The 27,724-nt window shown below is 35.8% G+C and overlaps 4 protein-coding genes across 10 annotated transcripts; 3 read left to right on the plus strand and 1 right to left on the minus strand.

Annotated features, from left to right (window-relative positions):
• The first annotated feature begins 944 nt into the window (after window positions 1–944).
• Window positions 945–11,072, plus strand: LOC116009833. 4 transcript variants are annotated; one of them, XM_031248977.1, is made up of 20 exons: window positions 945–1,239; window positions 1,353–1,441; window positions 2,249–2,358; window positions 2,476–2,530; window positions 3,861–3,949; window positions 5,246–5,312; window positions 5,390–5,452; window positions 5,666–5,836; window positions 5,938–6,031; window positions 6,132–6,211; window positions 6,400–6,475; window positions 6,601–6,644; window positions 6,743–6,810; window positions 7,456–7,541; window positions 7,642–7,799; window positions 7,887–9,219; window positions 9,303–9,589; window positions 9,844–10,050; window positions 10,150–10,306; window positions 10,557–11,072. In XM_031248977.1, exons 1-20 carry the CDS (start codon window positions 1,128–1,130, stop codon window positions 10,856–10,858), a joined length of 3,648 nt encoding a protein of 1,215 aa, XP_031104837.1. In that variant the 5' UTR covers window positions 945–1,127; the 3' UTR covers window positions 10,859–11,072. The 4 variants fall into 4 exon arrangements, with proteins under 4 accessions (XP_031104837.1, XP_031104838.1, XP_031104839.1 ...); XM_031248978.1 differs by lacking the exon at window positions 945–1,239 and having other exon boundaries at window positions 2,259–2,358; XM_031248979.1 differs by lacking the exons at window positions 945–1,239; window positions 2,476–2,530 and having other exon boundaries at window positions 2,259–2,358.
• A 2,466-nt stretch (window positions 11,073–13,538) lies between these two features.
• On the plus strand, window positions 13,539–15,710 carry LOC116010182. Its single transcript, XM_031249464.1, has one exon. The coding sequence runs from the start codon at window positions 13,539–13,541 to the stop codon at window positions 15,708–15,710; it is 2,172 nt and encodes a 723-aa protein (XP_031105324.1).
• A 945-nt stretch (window positions 15,711–16,655) lies between these two features.
• LOC116009735 (pentatricopeptide repeat-containing protein At4g04790, mitochondrial) lies at window positions 16,656–27,681 on the minus strand. 4 transcript variants are annotated; one of them, XM_031248858.1, is made up of 17 exons: window positions 27,296–27,681; window positions 27,047–27,094; window positions 25,721–26,581; window positions 24,760–24,939; window positions 24,262–24,326; window positions 22,693–22,800; window positions 22,411–22,524; window positions 21,525–21,620; window positions 21,337–21,435; window positions 20,765–20,884; window positions 19,850–19,954; window positions 19,547–19,711; window positions 19,306–19,433; window positions 19,117–19,195; window positions 18,376–18,593; window positions 17,630–17,790; window positions 16,656–17,093 (listed from the first exon to the last, which is right to left on the minus strand). In XM_031248858.1, the coding sequence occupies exons 1-16, from the start codon at window positions 27,528–27,530 to the stop codon at window positions 17,631–17,633; spliced, it is 2,781 nt and encodes a 926-aa protein (XP_031104718.1). In that variant the 5' UTR covers window positions 27,531–27,681; the 3' UTR covers window positions 16,656–17,093; window position 17,630. The 4 variants fall into 4 exon arrangements, with proteins under 4 accessions (XP_031104718.1, XP_031104717.1, XP_031104720.1 ...); XM_031248857.1 differs by having other exon boundaries at window positions 16,656–17,459; window positions 27,296–27,680; XM_031248860.1 differs by having other exon boundaries at window positions 16,656–17,459; window positions 25,721–26,453; window positions 27,296–27,381.
• On the plus strand, window positions 16,903–17,728 carry LOC116009737. The gene has a single exon (XM_031248861.1). It carries the CDS (start codon window positions 16,937–16,939, stop codon window positions 17,546–17,548), a length of 612 nt encoding a protein of 203 aa, XP_031104721.1. The 5' UTR covers window positions 16,903–16,936; the 3' UTR covers window positions 17,549–17,728.
• Window positions 27,682–27,724: the final 43 nt, after the last annotated feature.

The raw sequence follows: 27,724 nt of genomic DNA on the forward strand, positions 1-27,724 counted from the left end.
TTTCTTTTTATATAAATATTATTATTTTATATCTTTTTGTATTTTAAATACAATAAAAAAATTATATAATTATATTCTACTCATTTTTAATTCATTTTCTGGAAAATGAACCAAACACACTAGAACAGTTTTCCAAGATGCAATCAAACACAGAAAATCAAACAGTTTTTCGGAAAATGACTCATTTTCCAGAAAACATTTTCCAAAAGTCATTTTCCTGCTTTCCAAACACACACTTAGCCTCCATACCTCAAAAATAGAGATAGAGAGAGAGAGAGAGAACCGCCGTTAATTAAACTATGGGCAACACAGTTGCTTTAGGGAGAGCAAAAGGAATAATTGCTTGATTAGCTGAATGGCAATACAATTTTATAATTATAATGTTACTCGCAATAAAAAATAAAAAAGTTGGACGTAGAAATATAATGTCTGAACCACGTACCCCTCTCTACTTTTTACAAATATAATTATTCAAAAAAATGTGAAATCGTTTATTTTAGATGTCCCTACACTTCAACCTGACAGTTATAGATGAGTAAATCATAGTGACTCAACTAATTAACAGAAATTATACTTTTACTCGCTATATACAAAAAATTTCTTTATTTTAAAAAATTATTTGACACTAACATTGGTGAGACTTGATCTATGATCACTTGTAACAAAATTCAGTATTACAATAATTTACAATTTTCCGTTTGATAAATCCTGACAGCCTGACACTCTTTTATGCATATCCCGAGATCTGACGCTAAAGGCGTGGTGCAATCCAGTGCTTCTCATTCATTTCTCTAATCAAACACTCTTCATTACCGTTCTCCCCTCACAAATCAGGTATGCATAATGTACGAGGCATGATTGCCCAAATAAATTCAAGAGCCCCGGGCCCCACCCGAATCAATGTCACGTGATAACCTCATTCTCTCACGTGCGATCCATTTCACTTCCCTTTTCCCACCAAATTAACCTTCCGCTCCGCCGATCTTCACCGTACCCGATCTGATGCTTCACCGCATCCTTCTCCTCATCTCCGTCTAGAGCCTTCCCGGTGGTTTCTAGATCTACTGAGTTGCAGAATTGTCTGCTTTTCCTTCTCCCCGGAGCTTCTGGGAGGTCAGAGTTCGGAGATGGAGTCTATAATAGCGCGAGCTCTGGAGTACACGCTCAAGTATTGGCTCAAGTCGTTCAGTAGAGATCAGTTTAAGTTGCAGGGGCGCACCGCGCAGCTTTCTAATTTAGGTGAATTCTCATCTCACTATGCGAGTTTTCGGTTTGTCTCTGCTTGAATAGTTCAATTTGTCGGAAATCAGAAATGCAGTGAAATTAATCTCATAATTTGGTGGTTTTTGTAGATTTAAATGGAGATGCTTTGCATGCTAGTGTGGGACTACCGCCGGCATTGAATGTTACCACTGCAAAAGTCGGAAAATTGGAGATTATTGTTAGTACCTTGTCTTTTTTCGGATTACATTTTATTATTTTAAATTTCCAATATATTTTTTATATTCTTTCTCATTTATTTTTTACTACTACGGAGTACTTGGCTTGTTGATTGCAAACACTGCTCCGGTAACACTAGAGAAAAAGATGCAACATGCTTTGGATACCTTTATTTTGCTCTTAATATGGAAGGAAATTTAAATAATGATGTGAACCATATGATAGATTTGGCTGGTTGGATAGAATTGACAAGTGTGACTGGTATTTTATGCTATAATACAATTCCCATAAAGGTGAAAGGAAAATTCTTTTGAACAACCATTAAACTTGCTTAACATGATGGCAGTGACTCCGTGAGTGTTGGATATTGAATTCTAAGATTGGTGTGTGGGAGTATAGGAAATGATTGTATTATGGTTAAAGCATGTATGAAAAAATTGGACAAAGTTAATTATGATGGTCTGTTCATGGCTATTGTATCTCCTGGATGCATTGTTCACTAAGAGTGGTGATAACTTGGTGGTAATCAGAGATTTTAAAAAGTGGAAAAAAAATCTGAACTTTCTGATTGAGAGAAAACCAGTTAACATTCATTTAATTAATTAGAAACTATGATAGCTCAAGGGATCTTATCTTATACTATATAACATCATTGAATGGAGAAATAGAATCCTCTAGCCAATCCCAACTACATTGTTATTAAGGATTAGTTTGATTGAAACATTATCGCTATAATTTGAATGTAGCTGATCCTTTCTTTTTGCTCATCTATTCCTTTTTAAAATATGTATTCATTCTGAATTTATAGCTTCCATCAGTAAGCAATGTGCAAATAGAGCCAATAGTCGTCCAAATTGATAAGCTTGATATTGTTCTGGAGGAGAATGATGATGTTGATGTACAGAAGAGCTCTAGTAGGTATGTTCTTAACAAGATTGATTTGCTTAATAAGTATTATATTTTTTTATGTTTAATTAGATTAGATTTTTTTAAAAAAAATTATTGATCAACTCTGCTTTCTCATCATGCTTCCAGTGCTTCATCATTCACTAGCTCCACGAAGAGCAGTGGCTATGGTTTAGCCGACAAGGTTACTCATATTGTCATTCTTTTTTATTTTTATGTTGATTTTTTCAATGCCCTTGATGCATCTTTCTGTTTTTTCTCTTGATTGGGATACCATGATACTTTCATCAATTGTTTTGGATTTGTTTAGAGTTGGAGTGCATATACTCTTCACTTTAGTAGCTTATCTGTATGTGGTGTGTGAAGCTTTTTAAAATTGCTTTGACAACCACTGAATGAACATAAAACATAGGAAAACACCTAGTTATAGGAAATACTGAAGTTGGTACAGGGGCAATTCCTGGTTAGGCATTGAGTATTCTTCCCATCTCTGCCCTCTTTCTTCAATCCAAAGGTGGCTGTAGATCCTCAGATTTGGTTATCATCTTAAAAATTTAAATCTTGTGAATTGCCAAATGTTTAACATCATAAGATGACTTTATCTTTTTGTGGTTGTTAAGGTTGTTTTGCTGTAGAAAGGAATAGGACAGCTGTTAGTTAGGCTTTAATGCCCAACCCAGGTCACTGAGAAACTACTTTCCCTTGAAAGAAAGTAATAAAATATTTTACATGAATGTTTGTCCTTCTCTTACACAAACTACTTTTCTGAAAGCTCAAAATATATTACGCCAATTTCAATTTTTTCTAGTTCTTAAGATGCTGGCTTAAAATGCAAGACATAACAATTAAGCTGGCTATGGTCTATTTCAGTAAGTGTTGGGCAATGGAGAAATACTCATAAAATGGTTGTAGCTTAAATGAGAATGTTAAGACTGATGTGTTGGAATACAAGAAAGATATCATTAGAATGATAATACTAGAAGTAAGGTTCATGTGGCACCAAGTTGAAGATAGATTGAGAAAATAAATTACAATGGTTTGGACATGCTCAACGTAGACCTCTAGATACTGGTTGGAAGAAGTGATAGCATGGTAGTTATAGGAGCTAGGGGAGGAAGGGGTAGACCAAAACATACTTTCGTAGGTATTGTTTAGATTAAAAAGACAATGATGCAAAGGGTCACACTCTTACTGGCAATTGAAAAAGATGAATGGGAGAAATAGAGTCTGTGTGTCTGTTGGAATTAAGACTTAGTTGAGTTGAGTTGCTTTAAATGCATGTGTGTCTGTTGGGGCTGGGGTGCTCAGTACTGCATATTGCATATTATATAAAATCATTAAATAGGACAGGTTATTTACCCTTTGCTTTCATTGATATTTCCTAATTACATTTTTTAAATCAATTTTATGAGCTCTGTTAAAGCTGATGATAATTTCATAAGTTATATTGATTTTGGTCATTGTTAAAAGTTTAGGGCTAAGTAATTGATAGGCTTACTCTTCATTGTCATCAGATTGCTGATGGAATGACTCTAGAAGTGCATACAGTTAACCTCCTACTTGAAACTCACGGTGGTGCTCGACGTCGAGGAGGAGCAACTTGGTAATTCACAGAATGTGTATTTAAGTTTCCTGTAAGAAAACAATTAACTAAGTGCTTAGTTGTTAATATCTAACCGCTGAAGTGCCAAATGCCTTCATCTAGTAGTTCTGCATTATGAAGCAGAAAAAGAAATGAGAACTAGGTGTTTTCTGTTGAGATAGTAGATTTTCATAAAACAAGTAAATAGTAAAATGGTTAAAGGAATCCTTCATGGTATTTAAGTAAAAAATGAAATGAAATGATAGTCTTGTGCAGTTGTGCTTTCTGGGAGGGGGGGGGGGGGGGGAATTTTTTTTATTGATTTTTTACGAGAACCTCACCGATTCCTCACGAGAAGCTGCAAATGCGAAAACCGACCTCTTCCCAAGGCTCCGTCTGCAAACCGGGCCTCGGCGGAGCCCGAGCCCGAGGCCGATGCCTTTAGCGTGAATAGGCCGAGCCACAACCAAGGCTCTGCAGCCGCGGCGAGGTCCGACAGCGAGAACGGATTCGAAGCGGAGCTTGGTTGCAGAAGAAGGCGGCTTCAAGCTAGGGTTAGGGTTCCCTGGTGCGATTAGCTCGGCTGCAGGTGCAAAGCTCATTGTAGAAGATTGAGGAAAAAGGGTGCGGTGATCAAGGGAGTTGAGTAGCAATGGCGAGAGCTGAGACTCTGAGACTCAAGCTATGAGGCGGCGGTTGGGAGAGCGCGGACAAAGTGGTTGGTGTTCGTTGGGGACGCTATTTAGAGAATCAATCGCTTTGGTGACACGTAAGGTGTCAAATGTTTTTTGTTTTCTTTTTCTTCCAAAAAATACTCGGAGCAATACTAGGTACTAGGTAGTTTGATTTCTTTTCTTTAAAAAAAAAATAATTTACTTATGAAACATTTTTTTATTTATCCAAAAAACACAGAGAGAGAGCAAGACACAGTTTTTATTCATAATTTTTTTTTTTAAATGTTCAATCAATAAGGTCATACTATAATTTTGCATATCAAAAAAGTTTGGTTTAAACAAAAAGTGTTTAAAATTAGTGTCATCTCGCATGATGCAACTACTAATGCAGGTGTAATCGTGCAACAAAAAAACAAGTTTAGTTTTTGAACTAAAATTCACCAATTTTCTAAGAATTTAAGGACTAAATATAATNGGGGGGGGGGGGGGGGGGGGGGGGAATTTTCTCTATTAAAACATAACATGCAGTGCAGAATTCATTTTTGCCTATAATTGAACCACCTCTGCGAACATTTGTTTTTGTACTGTTATTTTTGTCCTTTTTATCTTTTATTTTCAACTTCTTTTTAAACCTTTTCACCAGGGCATCACCTATGGCATCAATTACCATAAGAAACCTTCTGCTATATACTACAAACGAGAATTGGCAGGTTATTTTCTAGATTTGTATTGCTTTCCTTGCTTGTAATTGTTGCCTAAGAATTACATGCAAATTCTGTTTGGACAGGTGGTAAATCTCAAGGAAGCCAGGGACTTCTCCAATAACAAGAACTTCATATATGTGTTCAAGGTAATTATGCTCCCTAACCTTTTAAAAGATTTTCCCTTGTCGTGTTCATGTGGTTTAGCATTTGTCTTTCATCTTAATTGCCTTGTAACGTATTATTCATGTAACTAAGTTCAGTTGATTATTCATTTTCTTCTAGCACCTTAAACCTTGGATATCAACAGCTGTTTCCTATGTATTATGATTTATGAGACTTTTTTTTTTTTTGATAAACAGCAACTGAAATGGGACTATCTGTCAATTGACCTGTTACCACATCCTGATATGTTCTCGGATGCTCATTTTGGTTCTTCCCATGGGGAATCTAATAGTAAAGATGAAGATGGAGCAAAACGCGTATTTTTTGGTGGAGAGAGATTTGTTGAAGGAATATCAGGAGAGGCGAATGTAATGCAATTTACACATGCAGTCAACTTATAATGTCATTATTTGGAAGATGTTATTGTCTTAAAATATAATTTGAAGCATAATTTTACCTATGCAATCAGATCACCATCCAAAGGACTGAACTAAATAATCCATTGGGGCTTGAGGTTCAGTTACACATTACTGAAGCCGTTGTTCCAGCTCTAAGTGAGCCAGGCAAGTACACAATCCTGCATGCTCTATGCTATAATTTTGGGATTTTACCTTTTTGGAATAAAATAGCATACTTAAACAGTATCCTAATGTGATATAACAGGACTAAGAGCTCTTCTTCGGTTCATGACGGGCTTATATGTCTGTTTAAACAGAGGAGACGTGAATCCAAATGCCCAGCAGGTATGACTCTCCTGTAACTGTAATGCTTTGAGTATATTTCACAGCCAATGAGAATGGCAATCCCCACAATGCTCTGTGATCATTTTTTGTCTTACATGCACTGCTACTACTAGATCCAACTTGCATTATAAGCTACTAACTAAAACCTGTCCCCTTGGCACTTCACACTTTTGCGACCATTTGGGCAGCATTCTAGTGAAGCAGCTGGACGGTCACTGGTCTCATTTGTTGTAGATCACATATTTTTGTGTATAAAGGATACTGGTTAGTTTTGCCCCCTAAAATCTCTGTTTGGTACATATTTGTTTGCAGTCCGTGCTAAACATTCCTTTCTAGTGGATGATATTTGTTTTGTTAAGCCTTCAAATAAAAGTTTGTCTCACTTGCAGACTTCCAGCTTGAACTTTTGATGCAATCGTTATTCTTTTCCCGGGTACAATCTATATTGCTTCAAAACCCTATGCAAAATAGGGCCAGCTTTCTTTTTCAAGTATAGGACATTACATTTACATACTATACTTGTATCTGCAGGCTAGTCTCTCCGATGGTGAAAATGCCAAATTCTTGAGTACAGTTATGATAGGTGGACTGTTTCTAAGGCAAGTTTCATCTGCTTTATAAGAGATTCTAAGGAGGCCTGGAAAGGAATTCAGGCATTTAAGTTATTTGTATAGCCTCATCTGTCTTAGTTTTTAAGCATGCAGTACTTATCAGTGATTGTAGAGTCCTCATCTGTTTCTGATATCATAAAGCCTGCTTGGAGGCTGGAATTCAAATATACACACTGACACATGTAAATACACAAAGGGGCAATTTTTGTACTACGAAAATATTAGTCTTAAAGAAGTCAAGATTAGCTAATGGCTAATGCAAAGATAAAGGGTCTAGAATGGCTATTCCATTTGCAAAGGGAATAGCTTTCTGTAGAATAAAAAATGAATTAAATATCAAAATAGTCATATTGCGCAAAATGCTTTTCCTTTCTTGGCTTATTCTGTAAATCAAGCATACTGTAAGATTTTTGCTTTATTTTATTTATTCTTTCTTATTTTTCATCATTCAGAGGTAAAGTAGAAAAATCTTTCTTTTGTTCTAGCACCCCAGGAAAAAGAAATTCATTATGTAGTGTTTAATTATACCATGAAAAAATTCTTGCATGGCATGCTTCATTTACTTAGTACAGACAATTTTTTCTTTTACTGCATTCCTTCCATGCTTACACTAGGGAATTTCTTGTAATGCAGGGACACATTTTCACACCCACCATGCACCTTAGTGCAGCCACCGATGCAGGCTACTCTGGAAAATATGCTGCCCATTCCAGATTTTGGTACTATATCTTTGATTTTGGGTTGGCATTATTTTTACTATTCATGAATTTGGTGTCAATATTTTTGAAACATTATTTCTTCCTTTTTCTGATTAAACAGGTAAAAATTTTCTTCCTCCAATATATCCTCTTGGAGAACAACAGTGGCAGTTTGGTGGCAGCATTCCTTTAATATCTCTCCATTCTCTTCAGCTAAAGCCCAACCCTTCCCCACCTGTTTTTGCTTCCCAAACTGTCATTCATTGTCAGCCTCTCATGGTACATATGTCTGCATATCTCTAACCGCTAGCATCTCTTTACTTTTTGTTTAGTACTTAAACTCATCTAAGTTTGTCATAATTCCAGATTCATCTTCAGGAAGTATCCTGTTTGAGGATAGCTTCCCTTATAGCTGATGGAATTGTAGTCAATCCTGGTGCTGTATTACCAGATTTCTCAGTTGGCTCCCTCATGTTCAATCTTAAAGGATTGGATATCGCAGTTCCCTTAGACATCGGAAATCAAACCTACAATGACATAGAAAACACAACTTCTTGTCAGAGTTCATTTTCTGGGACCAGACTCCTTATTGAAGACTTGTTCTTCTCCGAGTCACCTTCATTAAAACTAAGGCTACTAAACCTTGAGAAGGACCCAGCATGCTTCTGTCTTTGGGAAGGACAACCCATTGATGCCAGCCAGAAGAAATGGACAGCTGGTGCTTCTGTCATTAGTTTGTCTCTAGAAACCGGTAATGACTCAACCGGAGTTCAAAGTTCTTTTTCGAGGTCTTCAGATTTATGGAGATGTGTTGAATTGAAAGGTGCCTGCCTTGAGGTCGCAATGGCCACTGCAGATGGAAGTCCTTTAACAGATGTGCCACCTCCAGGTGGTATTGTCAGAATAGGAGTTGCTTGTCAGCAGTTTATGTCCAACACTTCAGCTGAGCAATTATTTTTTGTCCTCGACCGTTATGCATATTTTGGGAGGGTCGGTGAAAGGCTAGCAACAGTTGCACAGAACAACCCACTGAAGGATATGAGAAATGAATCTTTGGGTGAGACATTAGCAGAGAAAGTACCTGGTGATACTGGTGTGTGTTTGACTGTGAAGAACCTGCAGTTAAGCTTTTTGGAATCTTCTTCTCTGAACAATCATGGAACACCATTGGTTCAATTTTTGGGAAATGACCTATTCATTAAAGTTACTCATAGAACCTTGGGTGGTGCTGTTGCCATTTCATCCAGTTTATTGTGGGAGAGTGTTCAGGTGGATTGCACAGACACTACACCTAGCTTGGCAAATGAAAATGGGCTGGCCTTGACTGCTAATCAAAATGGTTCTCTGGATAGGGATGGAAGCCAGCTTAGGGCTGTTTTTTGGGTGCACAATAGTAAGACTCATCAATCAAATGGCAACGTTAAGTCAGTTCCACTTTTGGATATAAACATTGTGCATGTGATACCGCTTAACATGCAAGATACAGAGTGTCATAGTATAAATATCTCAGCTTGTATTGCTGGAGTTCGACTTGGAGGAGGAATGAATTATGCTGAAGCTTTGCTTCACAGGTTTGGGATTCTTGGGCCAGATGGAGGTCCAGGAGAAGGGCTTACTAAAGGGTTAGAGCATTTGTCTGCTGGGCCTTTATCAAAACTTTTCAAGGCAACACCTCTAATTGCAGATGAGCTTAAAGAGAGTAAGGATTGCCTATACAACTTCCCATGCTGTTCTTTTTCGTCTTGAACCTGTTTCATTATTCACTTTATGGTCTTTCTCTAGATGGAAGCTTAGGCAATGGAAAGGACAATGGTATCCTGCAGTTTGGCACTCCTGATGATGTGGATGTATCAATAGAGTTGAAAGATTGGTTATTTGCTCTTGAAGGTGCACAGGAGGCGGCTGAGAGATGGTGGTTCTGCAATAATGAAGATTCTTCCAGAGAAGAGAGGTGCTGGCACACTACTTTCCACAGCATTGGCATTAAAGCAAAAGGCAGTCCTAAGCAAATTACAAATGGCAATACAAGGCTTCATGGAAAACTGAAACATCCCATCGAGTTGGTTACTGTGAGAAATCATTTCTCTTTTCTCCATATATACTAGACCTTCATGTTTATGAGTTTGCCCAAGTTGAACTGTTATGGAGTAGTGGCTACATTAAGGGCCCAGATTTCTTTCCAGTTTCCACACGAAGCTGTAACTTTATTTCTTTCCACAGCACATCATGATTGCCTGCATCCATTATTTTATTTGTGATCACTGATCATTAAAAACCTAGGTAACTAATGGGGGCAAAATTTACATAGAAATGTTTTATGCAGGTTGGTGTGGAAGGCTTGAAAATCTTAAAGCCACATATTCAAAAGGTTCCTAAACAAGGTGATGCTCTGGATAGAGTGCTCAAACAAACTTCTGAGACATATGCTGGTGTAAACCTTGAAGTTGACATAGTTAGCTCAGAAGAGGAGATTGATGATGGAATGGCAAAGTGGGTGGTGGAGAACTTGAAATTCTCAGTGAAACAGCCGGTGAACAGATTTCCTTGTTTGATGAAAATTAGTTCCTCTCTGTGCTGTATAGTTAGTTATAGAGGTTTGTTATTTATTCAGCTTATGTGTTCTTGACAGATTGAAGCAGTTGTGACAAAGGATGAGCTGCAATATCTAGCTTTCTTGTGCCAGTCTGAAATTGATTCTATGGGCAGGATAGCTGCTGGTATCCTACGGGTACTTAAATTAGAAGGTTCAATTGGCCAAGCAGCAATTAGTCAACTAAGTAATTTGGGTAATCTCTGCACTTCTCTTGTTAGTTTAATTTGCAATTATTCATTATGCTGCCAACAGAGTCAATGATGGTATCTGAGTGGCCTGGTATTACAATTCAAAAGGAGAATGGCCTATAAGAACATTCTTGAACTTTTATACACCTTCATACGAAACAGAATTGCAAAATTTCATGCATAATTGAACATGTGCTTATCATGCAGTTGAATTAGGCAGGCTTCTAAATGCTAATAAGTTGAATTGAATTTCAGGAAGTGATGGATTTGAGAGAATATTCAGCCCTGAAAAGCTCACCAAGAGCAGTAGTAGTATTAGTTGTACTGGACACAGTCCATCCTCAAACAGAAGATGTGGGAACCGAAATTCTAGTTTGGATGCTACGGTAGTTTCTCTTGAAGAGTCATTATCGGAAACACAGGCTAGGTGCGCAGCGCTTGGGGAGGGGCTACATAGTTTAGAAACTTCAGCAGAGCAGCTCGAGAATTTTAAACAACTGGCTCAGAAACTAGAGAGCATGCAGAAATTGTTGCTGCAACTGAGGACTCAAATCTAATACTTATGATAAATATATGTACAATTTTGGGATACAACAAATCTCCTTATCATATATAGAGCAAGTCAAGCATTTTTTATTCAATACAAATGTATAGATGAATTGAACTTATATGTTGTGTAAGCAATTTTATAGTTCTGCGAAAGTTTTGTATTGCTGAAATTACAGTACTTGTTGAGAATCAATTCTGTTGAAAATTCATGCTGTTTTGCTACACCATGTTGTCAAGTTCCTGGTTTATATATTATATATATATGAGCCACCGGCTTAGTCCAGTTTGTGGGCCAAAAATGATGGCCTTGCCTTATGCAGTACAAATCGAAGTAACCCTAGCTTGAGGGCAAATTATAATGTGAACCATAGACAACTGTTCGACCAACATCCCTCCTGCTAGCCTCTAATGTATGTATGTACATTAATCTTGATAGTTGGTTGTGATGTCAAACCAGGATGTTGTTAGCATTGTCCGCTAAGGGCTTAGGATGCATTAATGAATAGTTGGTATTTTTGTTGGGTTTTTGCAGACATGACTAGGAAAGAGAAAAGGGAAGAATAGGAAAAAGAAAAAAAAAAGGAAATAAAAAAGTCATACAAGGTGCTTTTCACGGTCCTAGCTGGCACGTGGGTGTGGTTTAGTGTGTTTCACGCGCATTTTGCACGTTTCTTTTTCAATCTGTGAACCATACAAAAAATCAAGTCTTACAAAGCATCATTAATTTTCTCTCTTTTACACTCTCTTTCTTCCTCCTCATGTTGGATCCCACAAAAAACTAAGAAAAAATCATAGAAGGTGGATCAAATATTTTTTCTTAGAATAAACTAAAATGTTAAAAGTTTTCCTTAAATGTTGATAGCAAAAAATAATATCTATGAGTAAAATGTTATGGCTAATTCATTGAACATGTTTCTTTCTTCTTTCGTCACCTACATATATATTTTAGCACATTATTGTTTTAAGGTTCTTGACTAATTCATAAGGTTTTTAAAAAAAATTAAATCCAATATATTAACTTTCCCAGAAATTGTGTTGACAAGGACAGTGACTGGTTGACTTTCTTTGTACTTCTATTTTATTAACAGAAAAATGGTAGAAATAATAAAAAAAAAATGTGTTTTTAAGGTGTAAAATTCTCAGTGTCCTAATTTTATTAAAGGAAAGAAAATAAAATGGTGACCTACTTTTTTTTTTTTTTTGTCTGAATCAATTTAGATATGCCACATTAATCAAAGTATAAATAAATAAATAAATAAATAAAACGTAAGAATCCTTTTAATTTTGCTCTATAAAATATTAGAATACAAGTGGCTTACATTTTCTTGGAATCATTTTATTGACTATAGTACATTCTAATATAAACTTAACTTATAATATTTTAGGAATAAAATACAACTCTTTTTTTTTGATAAATTCACTAGGTCTTTTTCCGTCGTTTAACAGTCCGGGTCCACCTGCGTTCGCTCCGAGAGACCTCCCAAAATTTTTCCCTACAAAGAGAGCTCATTTGCTACTTGAGCTACCCATTGGGTTATTAAAATACAACTCTCCTAGTAAAATAAAAAGGACAAAATTAATGGCATAACTTACATTTATACATGCAGAATTTTAAAATTCTAACAATTAAATATTTCATTAAAAAAATCTAACAATTAAATCCATATTCTGTTAAATAAGTCTACGCTTAATCAAGTCAACTAATATATATGTTTTGAAAAAAAAAAAAAAGTCAAAACTAATATATATAGGATTTGGAGCATGCAAACATCAACCGCCCTTCCAGGAAGTTGTATTGATAAGGACAGTAAATGGTTGAGTTTAATTTCATTGCACTCCTATTTTATTTTGTGATATCTGAATTTTTTGACTTCGTCAAACTATATCTTGAACCACATGAATTTACTATCAAACTAATGAAGATGTAAATCAATTGTTATATTATGGACCACGTTCAGATTATGCATATGCATTTAACAAATTATGTATAGTTAGTAAGTTATATATGTATTATAAATTTATAATGTACATTTAATTTATTTACAAGTGTATAATCTATTAAATGTAGATACATAAACTGATTTTAGATTAGTGTTTACAATGTAAAGTCGATCATAGACTCATAGTCCATGTTATAAATATGTAGAGCTAGGTAAATTAAGTCAATCTAGCTCCAAAAAATAACACTAAACTTTACAATTATACACACAAGAAGCTAAGCTCAATCTAAACCTAAATCCCCATGTTCTGACAGGAATCAAACCCCACCCTACACTCATATTTTATTAATTAACAGGAAACAATGCGGGAAGAAAATTAGAATGAATTTTATTATATGTACCTTCAAATCTAATGTAGAAAGCATGTATAGGACATTTTAATCGGTGTAGAAAATTAAAAATTATCTACGTCAAAGAATTGAGGGTACGGGATAAAGTTAGCTAGGTCTAAATTTGGGACTACATATAAGAGTGTTTGGCAAATAGCTGTTAGCTGATTGGGTTAGTATGTTTGACTGGCTGATTGTGTATTTTTCAATTACAATATATAGGAGCGACTTGCATTTTCTTGGAACACAAACCTTTGTAGATCAGATGTTAATTTGTAGCAGCTAAACTAGTGAGAGTGAGAAGTTTTGAGTTCTCTTGAACCAAAATGAGCCTCAACTGCTCCATATTTGTTAGAAAAATGAAAGAGAGGAATGATTCTCCAATGCCAATTATAGGCGTTTATGTAGCAGCTGCTTCTCTGGCCTGCTCTTTCGCCATGTTCCGCAACTCCTCAATCAAATTAAACCTGGACTTGTCAGGCAGATTCTTTGCTCTCAATGCAACATGGCTGACACTATTAGCCGCGGCTACCAAGCTGACAGGGGATCTCACATCTCCCATGTGGTCTGCCAAAGACAACATCGTCAAAATCACAAGCACTGCTTTCTTAACCATCGCGATGGGCTGTTTTTTCACCACACTGGGCTCTATGAGTGATACAGATGTTCTCGCCACTAGGACCGCTTTGACCATATTGGTCATCACCGTGGTTGCGGATTTGTGCATACAATTAGGGACCGGTGCACTTGATTACTCGTTGTTCCCCGAGATCATCTTCGCCATTGTTCTGTTGCTCTGCATGTTCATAATTGTTTTCTGTTCGGCTTTAGCAGTTCCAGCAATCAAGAAACGCGCAGAGCTGAACTATCAGAAGATAGTTTCAGATGATGAACGGATGAAAGGGAAACAACGCACAGTTGAAGAGCTGAGATTGAGTGTTACAAAGTTTTGGGTGATGGCAGCATCTGGTAGCCCCCAATTTCTTATGAAAAGGTTGGTCACCTATGTTTCTTCGACTGTCGTTTCTTTACTTTCTGCCATTGTTATTTTTGTCGCGATTGATAGGATGAGACATGCGTTCGAAAAGTGGGTATCGTCTCATTGTAAGGAAGAATCTGAGTATAAGTGGTCTGTCATGTTGATTATATTGTCTCAATCTGCAGTCACGGTACCATCTATGGTCTCAACTACAATTTTCTTGATTAGTGTCATGTGTGATAAGTATGAGAGTAATGGGATCAAAATCAGTAGAGAAGAATTCACAATTGAGTCTTATTGGACTGAAAGATTGGTGGAGTGGAGACAGAGTTCAATAGCTTTGAGGTTTAAGAAACGCACAATTAGAAAATTGTTACACAACATAAAATGGCTGATCTTGACTTTGTGCATACTACTTCAGACTCTGATTGTCATGTGGTGCAAGTTATGTTGTGCTCTCTCTTTTTACTCCGTGCTTCCATTAGTATTTTTAGTTAATCATTTACGTGAATTGTTTCACAAAACTGAAGTTTCAAATCACCACCAGAAAAGTCACGAGGAGGTAGATCTCAACTGTTTTGTAATACTGCTCGAAGGAGAAAGACAACTTCCAAAAAGATTATTGAGAACGATTACTAACATGATGGATATGCATATTGAGATGGGTAAGATGCAATCGCCACAAAATCTATTTAATCTTCTCAATCATAGTTTCTCTTTTAGTGGGGTAGCAGAATTTGATAGCAATCGAGTTTCAACTCTGTTATTCAGTGAACCTCCTAATTGTTGGACACTTCCCGTGATAACACTAACAACTATTGCCATTGCACTTCCAAACATTGCAAGTCAACATATTGATGAATTGGTAAGCAGTGTTGATGAAGGCCTTCGCTACACAAGCCTTATAGATGCCTTAGATGATAAGTGTGGGTTGAAAAGCATAAAAAATGTAGCAAATGTTGTGTGGGTGGGAGTGGAGCTTCACAAGGAGTGGTTGGGCGTGGATCTTAAGGGCAAATTTAGGGAAGTAAATTCTGCTAAGGAGATTATCCAAACCCTAGCCCATGTAGCCGAACAAATCGTCATGGAGTTTAGCTTTATAGGAGACAAAACTCTAGTGCAAAATCCTCTCTACTGGCCTGCAAATGTTTTAGCTGCTAATTCAATGTATAGAATTAGTCGGACTATTTTGCTGTTCTATGAAAATGGTGAATGCCAAGTTGAAGAGTTGTTTAAGAAGTTAACATGCATGATTGCAGACATATTGACAGCTTGTCTTATCAATTTGCCCCGTGTGATAATTACCAAGTGCAAATGTAATGCTATTGAGGAAAGGGAGAAAAGCGTTCGTGATGCGATTATTCTTTTAGAAGAAACTGAATATATTCTAAGGCATTTTGAGGAGCATCAACTTTCAAGCATGGGTCCCAGACAACCATTATGCATTGATGAATGGCGGCAGTGGTGGATGGAGAGACAAGTTCCAACTGTTTTAGCATCTGCACCTTCAGTTGAGTCCAATGAGTATGTGGCTGTTCAAATGCAGGCTTGATTTTTATACATGTAAATATGTAATTGATAGTGTTTATTCCCTTCAATTTACAGAATATGCATAAAGTACAGTGTGGATCCATAAATAAACTCTCAAATCTTCTCTTTTATTAATTGATATTGAACAATATAAAGAAAGGAGGGAGTATGACTTCTTTGGGTCTTCTAGAGGGAGGAAGAGAAGGGAAAAAGTCCCATAACTTGAAGGCTTAGGGCCCTTATATAAGCCCAATACCCGCACAGTATACCAAACATACGTATAATATTTGTAGGGCGATATGCTCAGGATATATTACCTATCAATAATATTTGTGTGTTTTCAATTCATATATGTACTCCGTAGTAGTCTTATGTTAATTTAGAAATATAAAAAGAGTAATGGTTGTTATGAACCAAAGAATTCAAGGAACTATTTATGTATGGAAAAATGTAATATATTGCAAACCTAGCTTGGCTTTTGGTCACTTTCTTCTCCCTAGTTAATTTAGAAATATAAAAAGAGTAATGGTTCTTATGAATCGAAGAATTCTAGGAACTATTTATGTATTTGAATGGAAAAATGTAATATATTGGAACCCTAGCTTGGCTTTTGGTCACTTTCTTCTCCCTAGTATAAGCACAAGGAACACAAGGAAGAACGGATTGTGAGATTATCCAAACTCTACATGGTAACTACAGACACATAACACAGTAATATGTTGTAACATATTATATGTCTACAATTAACATATTATGTGTCTGTAGTTATCATCCGCACTTAACATTAATTGCAAGTACATAATATATTAATTGTAAACACATAATTTGAAGATTATTTTTTACTAAGATCCACAATTCAAGGTAGACTCTGATTCATGGTATAATTTGACATAGGCTCATATACCTTACCTCTTCAAATAATTCTTAAAGTAATAAATGCTCAAAGCATTTCAAACTACTCGGCGACTTGCAAATTGCAATTCGATGAAGGAAATGTATTAAACGAAATTACTATTATCTCATTTAACTATTTAAGAATCGAGTGTAGAAAAATTCAATTGCTTCATTTTTCTCTATAGTTGACCAGCTATTGACTACTAAAATATCTAACCCTTAAAAAATTTAAAACAGATAATTCCGGTTCAGACCATATAAAAAGACCAACAATCAGACAAATGACCTTATCATCATATATCCATCTCCTTCAACTCTGATTCTTCAGTCTTCGTGCTTCACTTACCAACAGTCATGGCTTCTAATATATTTCAACTCCCTTTTCACGTAATTCATCCAAACCCTTCAGTTCTTCGAAAGCAGTTTGCCATCAAATGCACTTCTTCTTCTTCAACACCAGAGCCAGAAACCGACCCTGACTTCCCAACTCCTAGCGAGGGAGCAACCACCCCTGCAGACAAATTCCCCATTGAAAAACGACGAAGATCCGCAATCATCAGGGATAGAAAATCAAGAATTGGGCTTGCAAAGCCGGAGCCACGAAACTTTGAGATTGGGTGGAAGAGAACTAAGCCTATTCAAATAGAGGAGCCAGTTGGGTTTGTGATAATGGACTTCTTGGAGAAGCTGGAAGGATTGATAATGGCACGACAATATGGGTCAACAGCTCTGTTGGCCAAGGTCGGAGAAATAGTGGCGGAGAGAGCCAGAGAAGAAGCAGAGGTGTTGCAGGAGGAAGGAAAAGTTGAAGAGAGAATGGTCACTGAGCTGTTCAGAGTGTTGAAGCTAATGGAGATGGACTTGGCCATGGTGAAAGCTGCAGTGAAAGAAGAGACATTAAATGAGAGGCTTGAGCAAGCTACGGCAAGGTGTAGGCAAGCCATTCTCGTTGCTAGTTCCTTTTGAGGTTCATTGTTATAATAAACATCAAAATATAAAAATAAAAAACATAAAAAAAGTCTTAGTAGCTTGGTGAAGGAAAATTACTTCATACGACAAAAGCTTTATTCCTTTTATTCCGTCCTTTTCTGTAAGTTTTTTGGCATTCTTTGATGACATAGCAAACATGCGGATCTTCTTTTGGAATTTTTCTTAGTATAGCTGCTGCAGGTTTTTGTAACCCTGATGCCAAGAGGACTTGGTACATCCTGCACAAGCATTGAAATAATGAAATATGAAAAAGAGCACAAGAAAACTGTCTGACAAGTCAGTGATCCCTCCAAGTACCAGTTCTATATGAAAATCCTCAATTGACCATTCCTTTCAAGTCTAGACATTCCAAGAATAAAACTAATCCCATTTGGTGAAAGCTTATGATTATGGCTTAATGACTATAAATTATGTATAATTAAATAATACACTCCAAGTTACATTACCAAGCATGTACAAAGTAGATTATTCAATCTATTAATTTCAACAATATATGTACCCAAAACATTTCAAAAATGAGTAAATAAACTATATCAAATGGGCACTATAAATTAGGAAATTTTGAACTCGTAAGCTGGCATTAAAAGTTACTTGGAAAATTAGAAGTTATTTCTTAAATTACAAGGCATTGGCCATTTTATAGTACAGGTCTATTTTACACAATCTGCAACCAGTCTTAATTGGAGCAAAATCAGGTTACAGAAAAGATGTTCACTAATCACTAGTTTGATCTCTTGACAAATTTGGTAGGCCAATAGCAAGCAAATGAGACTAAGATAACAAAGATAGGTGTAGGGTTTTACCTCAAATAATTTAAAGTGTTGTAGCGAAGTCCAGCTTTCCGGTACTCTCCCCAAATCTTGAAACAAAATGGTAAACATTTGGCACTTATACAAGCACTGAGGAGGAAATCAAGACTCTTGCGGGAAGGGAGGACACCCAACTCATTCTTGATAGTTTGAAGCAGACTCCAACCAATCTCCAAGTTTATTGGCTCTTTTTCCGCAACAAGGCAGAAAACCTATTCCATGATAAGGTAAAACTTTTCATCTTATCAGTTATAAAAGCATTGAGAAATTGTAATCAGCACAAGAATAGGTCTCAAGAGTGCATATACTATTGCAAAAATATGTTAAAAGTGGCATTGTGTCAATACCAAGTATACCATTCTATTCATTAATGCCATGTTTGATGTGGCAAATGCAAGGAAAGAAAACAATGGGTAAAGAAAAGCGAGTGGTAAACTTTAGTGTTTGGACATAAAAGAAAATAGAGAGAGGAAAGATTATGAAGAGAAAATGCTTCCCCATCCAATTGAACATTGTTTCTCCCACCCTCTCAATAAATGCTTCACCTCCCTTTCTCACTCATATCAACTGATTTTATTTCTCATCAACACGCATATTTTCTCTATTTTATCTTCCCATTTTCTTTCTCCACACTTTCCATGCATCCAAACAACACTAAATTCCTTCAGCAGGATTGAAATGTGCTCCTTGCCACAAAATTTCAGAAGTTACAATTAGTGAACAAGAGAAGAATACCTCATCAAAAAGAACCTCTCTAGCCACCTCATCATTGCAGTACATTTCCTTGAGTTTCTTGAGCAAGCCAATGACAGGTCTGGAAAAAACAAAGGCAAGTCACCCCTAAAAGTAATCTCTAAAATTTTGCACTGATCAATTAAAATAAATAAATAAACAAATATTTAGAAAAACTAAGAATAATGGAACCTGAACTGTTCATGCCGAATGCAATACGATATGACCCTAAAAGAGGCATCAACCTGGTAATCTCGATCATCTAACTCGTCAAGCAGATGAAGCAATCTATCCAATTCTCCTTCAGATTGCAGATGCTCCTGGAGGTTTATAAAGAAGGGAGGTCAGCGATGAAAGCCAAAATGCATGAGATCTTCAAAACAAAACCCAAAATAAATAAATAAATAAGTAAATAAATGTAAAGCAGACTTACAATAAGGCTTATAACTGTTTTTGGTGTCCGGTTGCATTTAGTTTGTTTAATTTCTTCATAAATATCAAGGGCATCAGATATTTGCCCATGTGAGGCAAGAGCTGAAACAAGCACACTTTTGACTTCATTTAAGCTCTTTACTGGTATCCTTTCATCCAAGATTACCTGTGCAAAAGATTGTGTGCTAGAGTGCTTGACTAGCTTAAATATAAATAAATAAATAAACAAGCATGCAGGAAGAACCTAGCTGAAAAGAAATACAAAATACACACTGAGAAATACAGGTGACTAGGTGAGGAATACCTGCTTAGCTTTTTCAAACTGTCCACAGGCTGCATATGCATTTATGAGTGACATATACACGTGCTTTGTGACTTCAACTCCAGAATTATTCATCTCATTATAAAGCTACAAGCAGATTACCAAACCGAAAATGATTAGATAGTATTTTTATCAAGTTTTAGCATCAGTAGAAGTCTGCATGTACATGCAAAGAAACAAATATCATTAAAAGGTAACTTATTTACGTACTCAAATAATCATAAGAAATTGTCAATGAAAATGTACCAATGGATTGTCTTGAGAGTGAATTGGAGAGACCATATTTGTTAACAAATACACTGTTGGAAAAGTAATCATGAATTCAAGATGCTAAATTGCAGAAGGTATATAACAGTGTCTCGTTTTTCAGCAGTACAAATCTTTACTAGAACATAGAAACCTTACACTAAGTTCACTTAATGGACGATGCCCTGCTCTCCCATATTCAATGTAATGATTGACATTCAATGTCAAGAGTTCTCGCCCACATAAGTAAAAACTAAATCAATCATTCATGAAAGAAAAATAAACACTAAGCATAAAATGCAGAGTACAACTTCAAATAAAACTAGTGAGAAATGTGAGACTTGGTGTTTCAAAAAAAATGTGAGACTTGGGAAATTAACCCTCAATTTGGAATAAAGGAGGTATCAACTAGCTTATCACTTTTTGTCATACAGCATTGGAAAACACTTAAATAAGTCCAGGCACCTCTTGGGAGTTGGGGCTTGAAGGGACAAGGAAGAAGATTATGTCTACTGGAGGACTTCATTTTGGGTCTTTTTAGATTCTATCTACAGATATGCATACAAAACCTAAAAATGTTCAAACCCATTCTGAGTAAAGCCATATTGTAATATACTAGATGAGGTTTTCAGAAAAGAATGGCTTTAGGACCTTGATTATATCCTCTTCACTCTTGCAATTGTTTAAAAGGTAGCTAAAAGTTAGAGAGTCTGGTTTCACATTTGCATGTTCCATTTGTTTGAGAACCATCAGCCCACTGCGTATGTTTTTCTGCAAATTCAGCAGCTATATAGGTCAAACACAAATCATACTAGAAGAAATAGTCATCACACCAATGACAATAGATAAGAAAAAACTAAATCACACCAATCTAAAGTAACCACCTATCCAGTTATAGTCATGGTTAATGCACATCTCCACAAGATATAATTACCACTATCATGCTAAAAGCACTAACTGATACCTTACATTCAGTTTGATAGACAGACATACAAAAACATGAATATGTATATATGAATTTATATTGAAAGAATATGGCAGATATAAAGGTTATAAAAAAAATGGAAGTGATTTCCCCTATTATCGTGCTACCCTCTTGTACCTTAGCTAATAGAATTTAAAATTATCCCCTCCCATAGTAGTGAATGCACCGAACTTCGTTCATAATTTCTAACAACCAGAAATCAGAAGAACCAACATCTATAAAGGTGAAACAAAGCAACCTCACGAAAATAACCAGCCATTATGGCATTGTACATGTTAACTGTAGGCAACAAATTCAATTTCCCCAAGTCTTTGATCATTTTGTATGCTCCATCAAACTGCATTCAATGAAACATGAAGTACATTAAAATAATGCATCTTTGTTTTTACACAAGCACAACAAACTGCAAAATAACTTCAGACTTACATCTTTCATTTTTACACTCAAATGTATCAACTTCTGGAAAGTCTCATTGTTCGGTTTCAGATCATGGGAACTTATGATCAAATACATCTGGCGAACCTTCAGAACATGGGAAAATAGAATATTATTTAATGTGAAAACCAAACAGTTAAATAAACAAACTTGAGATTAGAACTTATAAAGTAAAACTGGCATAATGTTTTCATGGCAGTTTCTGCACTCCATCACGTACTAAAGAAACATTTAAATTCTGGTAAAAATAATCTCTCAGAAGGTTTATTATTGATAATACGTCAAAAATACTGAAGAAGAAGCAATAGAAGTTTAATTGACTAATATACATGATTACATGTATTGATATTATTAATTATTTGTGCAAAGAGGAAATCAGTACATGACTCATAACTTAGAAGAATTTATGGACCTCTCCCAAGCTCTCGTCAACTCTGATTAATTGATTTTTCTGAAAAACAAATGTAAATATTTTTTATGCCCCAGCTTTAGTTTTTGTATTCTGTGAGTAATACATTCAGGGAGAAAAATGAATTAACCTCTAAGAAACAATCAGAAAAAAAACATCTCTAAATGCCCTTTTCACAGGAATTCTTCTCAAGCTCATGCACTTTCTTTAGCCTCTTTTTTCTAGGGAACATACTTTAAAGTACATCTATGTGTAACCATGTATCCATGTGCAAATGGACACAGGCACACAGCAAATGACTGAATTGTTGTTACAGTTATGCCAGCGGCCCAGCACTATGAAAAGCAAGATGGTAACACTTTGCACCAGGAAGCTAATTGATGCATTCTACCCAACTCTTTGAGCAGAAATTGCAATTAAGGATTATCGAGGATGACAATTAGAAAATAAATAGAAAACAACACTTACCAAATTAAACTCACAGCTATCTTCACAGGCATCTAGTATCAAATTAAATGTCCCTGTTGATAAAGACAAACCTGCTTCAATCATCTGATCCACAATATTGAGTGCTGTGTGCACCTAGTAGCAATGGAGAAAAGAACCCTAATTTCAGAGTGCCAGAGGGACTGAGTAAAAACAAGTATTTTAGATCAATATTTTACCAGCAAGGAATGTGGGAGGAGTGTTGTCCATGCCAATCTCCATCAACCTTAGTAAGAGAAACTTTCGAAAAGAAGCAATTCATACCTTTAGTAACTCACAGGAGAACCTGATGAGCTTCTCACATTGTTCAGATGTAAGTGCCACATCCAACTCAGAATGCAAGTTTTTGAATTTAAGAACAACATCTTCAACCTTTCATTTCAATAGCAGAGTTGAATCAGGAGGAGACACATAAAAGATGAGGACAAACAATTTAAAGATTGACAATGCACGGATAAAAGAACATAAAATTGACTTTGAAACCTCAAATGACAATGATGTATGCTATGATGAACTAAGAAACAAATGATTAAGCACATCATAAGGCCCATAGCCCATAGCAATCTAAGGTCCAACTACTAAACAACAAGAAGGTTACAGGCAAAGATAGAGTAACAAAGATTTAAAGAATAAAAAATAATAAAGCACTAGATTCTAGTACAAGTGAGCTTGTGTATACATACTCCATGAGGTCAAAATAGCCTTGTATAAGCCTACAAGGTGTGTATTTTAATGTCTCTTCAAATATTAAACAGAAGTTAAAAGGCAAAAACAAATATCTTGCAAATGAATAACTGCTAGTAGACTGAAGATAATTTGAGTAGTGATAACTTTGATTTGTGAAGTCGAATTCTTAACACATACAGGTAACAGGTCCTTCAGTTTTGGATTTCCAACATGTTCCAAATCTTTGCTTTCTGTTTAAAAATACAGTAAGTCCACTAATATTGCATTTTCCCGTAATTATCATGGTAGCTACTTCCATTAAGAAAATGCTTCAAGACTCTACAATCAAAGCAACGATAAATGATTCTTATTCTTGAAAAAGTCATCTTGAAGCAGCATTATAGGACCATGCAGCTTAGGTTTCTGCATCCAATGGCCTTAGCCCTAATCCAGGCACCTTAGATGACAGAGGTCTCATCAACTGAATGTATGGACATTATAAGTTATCATTATAGTACCTGAATTATTATGCCTAATCACTTAGAGATCCTGAGATCCATCACCAATTAAATAAAGACAGATCTCAAAAAAAAAATCAAAAAAGGAGCAAAAAATCAAAATTCTAAAGGCAGTATCCAGTCATTATAGTCCCATTAACTGCTCAAGAACTAGCGAATTACCCATCACTAGCAGTTTTAAACCAGGGTACCCATAGGTTGATATTGAACTGTATGTTTTCCATTTCCAACATGATGAAGCATAATCAAGAGTTTTAGTAATGTGACTTGTAGAACATAAACTCCTGAAGCAGAAGTCTCTCAAGTTGAACATGCAGCCCAAATATCTATATTTATGTAACCAGACTTGCCATGTAGGGGGCATAAACTCCTGAAGCAGAAGTCTCTTAAGTTGAGCCACTGAGGATTCTAAGATATTACCACACACATTGATAAGAAGTTCCCTTATCCAAATTTCCTACGCTATACAAATTTATGCAAACTGAGCCTAAGGCCAGTCCCTCCATTCCTAAATAATTGGGCCACTTTACTATTCAATCAGTCAACTTGACCAAAACTTGAATTTAGTATTGGCAATAATAATTCAATTTTTAAAGTTGTATATCATGAAGCTATATGTTAAAGAAAAACTAAATGGAATATTTCCTACCATTAAATTTGGCATGCTTGTTGTATATTCATAGATGAAACTTGAGATATTTTCTGCTCCAATGTCTGCATTTAGGGAAATTATATCAAGGTGCATGTTAAAGATATATTTGAAATTTAGTACTCATTAATAATTCATATACTCAGTAACATTATTATGGATATTTACTTGAACTATTTGAAAAAGAACGGAAAACTGATTGCTGCACATGTACATAAAGTCCACTCCTAACATATGTATCACGAATTCAAAAATATCAAGTATGAAAAAAATATGTTCAGTCTAAAATATTATATTAACATAACCATACTACACTACTAATACATTGTTAAGCTGTTTCAGATGGAAAAATACAATTTGAAAAGATAGTCATAAAACCACTTGAAAATCTTCACCTATTGAAGATGAATCCAGTTAGACATCATTACCTTCAGTAAATCAATGATTTAACAAAGTGTGATACAATTAATCCAACAAAATAAAATGTTGATGACATACCTGTAGTCTTCAAATCCAGAAAGCATTTCTCTGCAAATGTTTCCAACATTAACTTTCCCAACAACTTGAAGATGTTAGATAGATGTTTCACGGATGCAACTGATGTTATGTCAACAGTGTTTAAAAGCCGCATACACCCCTTTTTGCAGCCGCTATTACACATAGCTAACAAATAATTTTCTGCATCAATTTTTAAAATTGTTAGGTCCTCAAGCTGATCTTTAGTATTCCCAATATAAAATAAATAAATAAAAATAAAGTCAAAACATGGAAAATTTATAGATTGTTCTAGATTGAATTACTAAAATTAAAGAAAAAATATTTATTAATCATATCACCTCTAAAATTTTAAACTTAAATGCATCTCATGTATATACATAAGTAATTCAGTTCATAAATAAATGAAATTAAAAGTAAAAAATAGCACACTGTAAGCATACTGCAGATTAAAAAAGAAAATATATTCTAAACTAGTACACTATGGATTAGCAACTTAAAATTTAACTTTTACAGAGTTAAGAAAGTAACCGTAGATTCATAATGAAAACATGTTTAACATATTACATTCATTCACCAACAACCAAGAAGATTTATGGCTTAACTGCATGGCCAGTACTAGGGAACAAAACAACAATAGGAAAGATAATACTCCATAATAAATAATAACGACAGCCACACTCCTCCCAGAAAAACTTTTGAGTGGATGGATTTGAAAAATAAACATAAAGAACACAATTACCAACATCAAACATGAGAATAGATAAATAAAGAAAGAAAAGATAAATAGAGAATGAATACCGAAGAAAATCCAAACAGCACACAAATCCAAACCACATCTTGAAACTACGAAATGCTATGTTTAACTGTTTAAGATGAATAATGAAGATCAGTAGATGAAATTACCAAAACATGTAAACATATTTAAACTGAGGTTTGGAGCATTGCAGTTAAAATTACAAACCTTGAAAAGCATATTTGTCTTCACCGTCATAAAGAGCAAGAGAATAGAGGAGCTCCTCAATTTTATCTTGATTATCAATCTTTATCCAGAGCAACATTTCATAGTAAGCTAATTTTGGAAGTGAACAACCATTTCCATCCCTAATGAGTTCACAGAAAAAGTGGAACTCAGGGACCATGCCAAAATCAATGAAAAACATAAGAACTGGACCATAAGTCTCTTCTTCTAATTGGAAACCTCGTTCCTTAATTGCTTGAAGATATTTATAAGCATTGGAAAGTTGCTCCAGCGACTCCTCTACAGTGTCCATTTTCCTTGCTTTTTCTACAGAAAGACTTACTATTGCATTATATTCTTTCAGGCCAGTTTCTCGTCCCAGTTTACCAAGCACCAGAATTGTAGCATCTGTACCCATTTGCTTGGCACACAAGTTAGTTAAGCAGTCTAGCCGAGCCTTTCGACTACTTTTATAAGTCCATTTACGTTTCCTTTCACGTGAAACTTCCTTTCGATACAATGATACATTATCATATGAAATGTTTGAGATCCATGGCACACCCAAAACATTTTCCAGTGACTTATCACCATTAGTCGCTTGTGATTCAGGTGAATTAACCAAGTCTGAATCTTCTGTCCCCATTTTCTTGGCACACAAGTCAGTTAAGCATTCTAGATGAGTCTGTTGACTACTCTTGTAAGTCCATTTTTGCTTCCTTTCTTGTGAAACTTCCTTCTGAACAAATGATACATTACAGTGTGAAATGCTTGAAGTCCATGGTACACCCAAAACATTTTCCAGAGACTTATCATCATTAGTCACTTGTGATTTGGGTGAACTAACCAAGTCTGAATCTATGCCAACTGCAGTTAACAAGAAAGCCTATGGATGTATAAAATAATTCTTGAAAATATCAATTGCAGGAGAAAGGAAAAAGTGTTTTAGTTCACCAGTTAACTATGCCACATAGACTTTTAGTTGATACCCTCCACTCTCCAAGAGATATGCCAGAAACACACCAATGAAATGTGATTCCTTATCGGAATTTTCAGAATACTAGCCAAACTGAATACAGTTAGCTTCTATCAGTTTGTGAATAAGCATCTATACTTAATAAACTTTCTAAATTGCTCCTCCACTAAAATTGGCCAAAATACCCAACCCCAATTCTTGAGATGAGGGGTCAGTTTAGATTTTGTTTTATGCTAGCCAAAATAAATAAATAAATTGAGTTGCTTCACATCAATGTGTACAAAATTATGTGATATACCTATGTGTAGCTTAAACATACAAACTTTGAACAACAAATACAAAATACATATACATACCACACAATAAGGAAGATAGTTCTCTTGCTAACTCCGTAGTCGGATCTTCTGTTATAGACAAAAGAGCAGCAAAATTAGGAACATCATCCACTTCAATTCTCCTAGGATAGCTAAGCAACAGTAATATCGTCCATACAAAAAATTCAGTGTAAGAGAATTCCATTATTCCGTCGCATTTCCAATAACTATTATGAATTGAAACCTATTGAGAGGGCACATAAAAAGGAACACCGAGAAAGAATAGCATACCGTGATCACAACTCTTGCCATCAGAAGAAGAACAAGTCCCCGAGTTTTCGACGACGATATCACTAAGCGGCTCGGAAGGGGAGCTGGAAGAGTGAACGAAACGGTTGATAGCGGAAGAGGATGAGAAGCAATGCCTTGGGAAGCTGTCCTTGGCGGCGGCAGGGAAGGTAGTGCTGGATAGTCTGGCGGCGCAGCGCAGTAGAACGGCTAGGTTTTTGGGCGCTGAAGCCGGCATGAGCAATGGATACTCTGAGAAACGAGGCAGTTTAGAGGAAGAGAATATACCGTTGAGCTCCCTCTCTTCCCAAGCTGTCAATTGAGAAGCATGGAGCCAATTGCAGACCTGTTTGCTAAATTTGAACAGTCGCGAGGGCTTCTGGGAAAGATAAAATAACCAGAGACACCCCCCCCCCCCCCCCCCCCCCCATA

Source organism: Ipomoea triloba, chromosome 2 (genome assembly GCF_003576645.1).
Source record: "Ipomoea triloba cultivar NCNSP0323 chromosome 2, ASM357664v1".
Taxonomy (NCBI): Eukaryota; Viridiplantae; Streptophyta; class Magnoliopsida; order Solanales; family Convolvulaceae; genus Ipomoea; species Ipomoea triloba.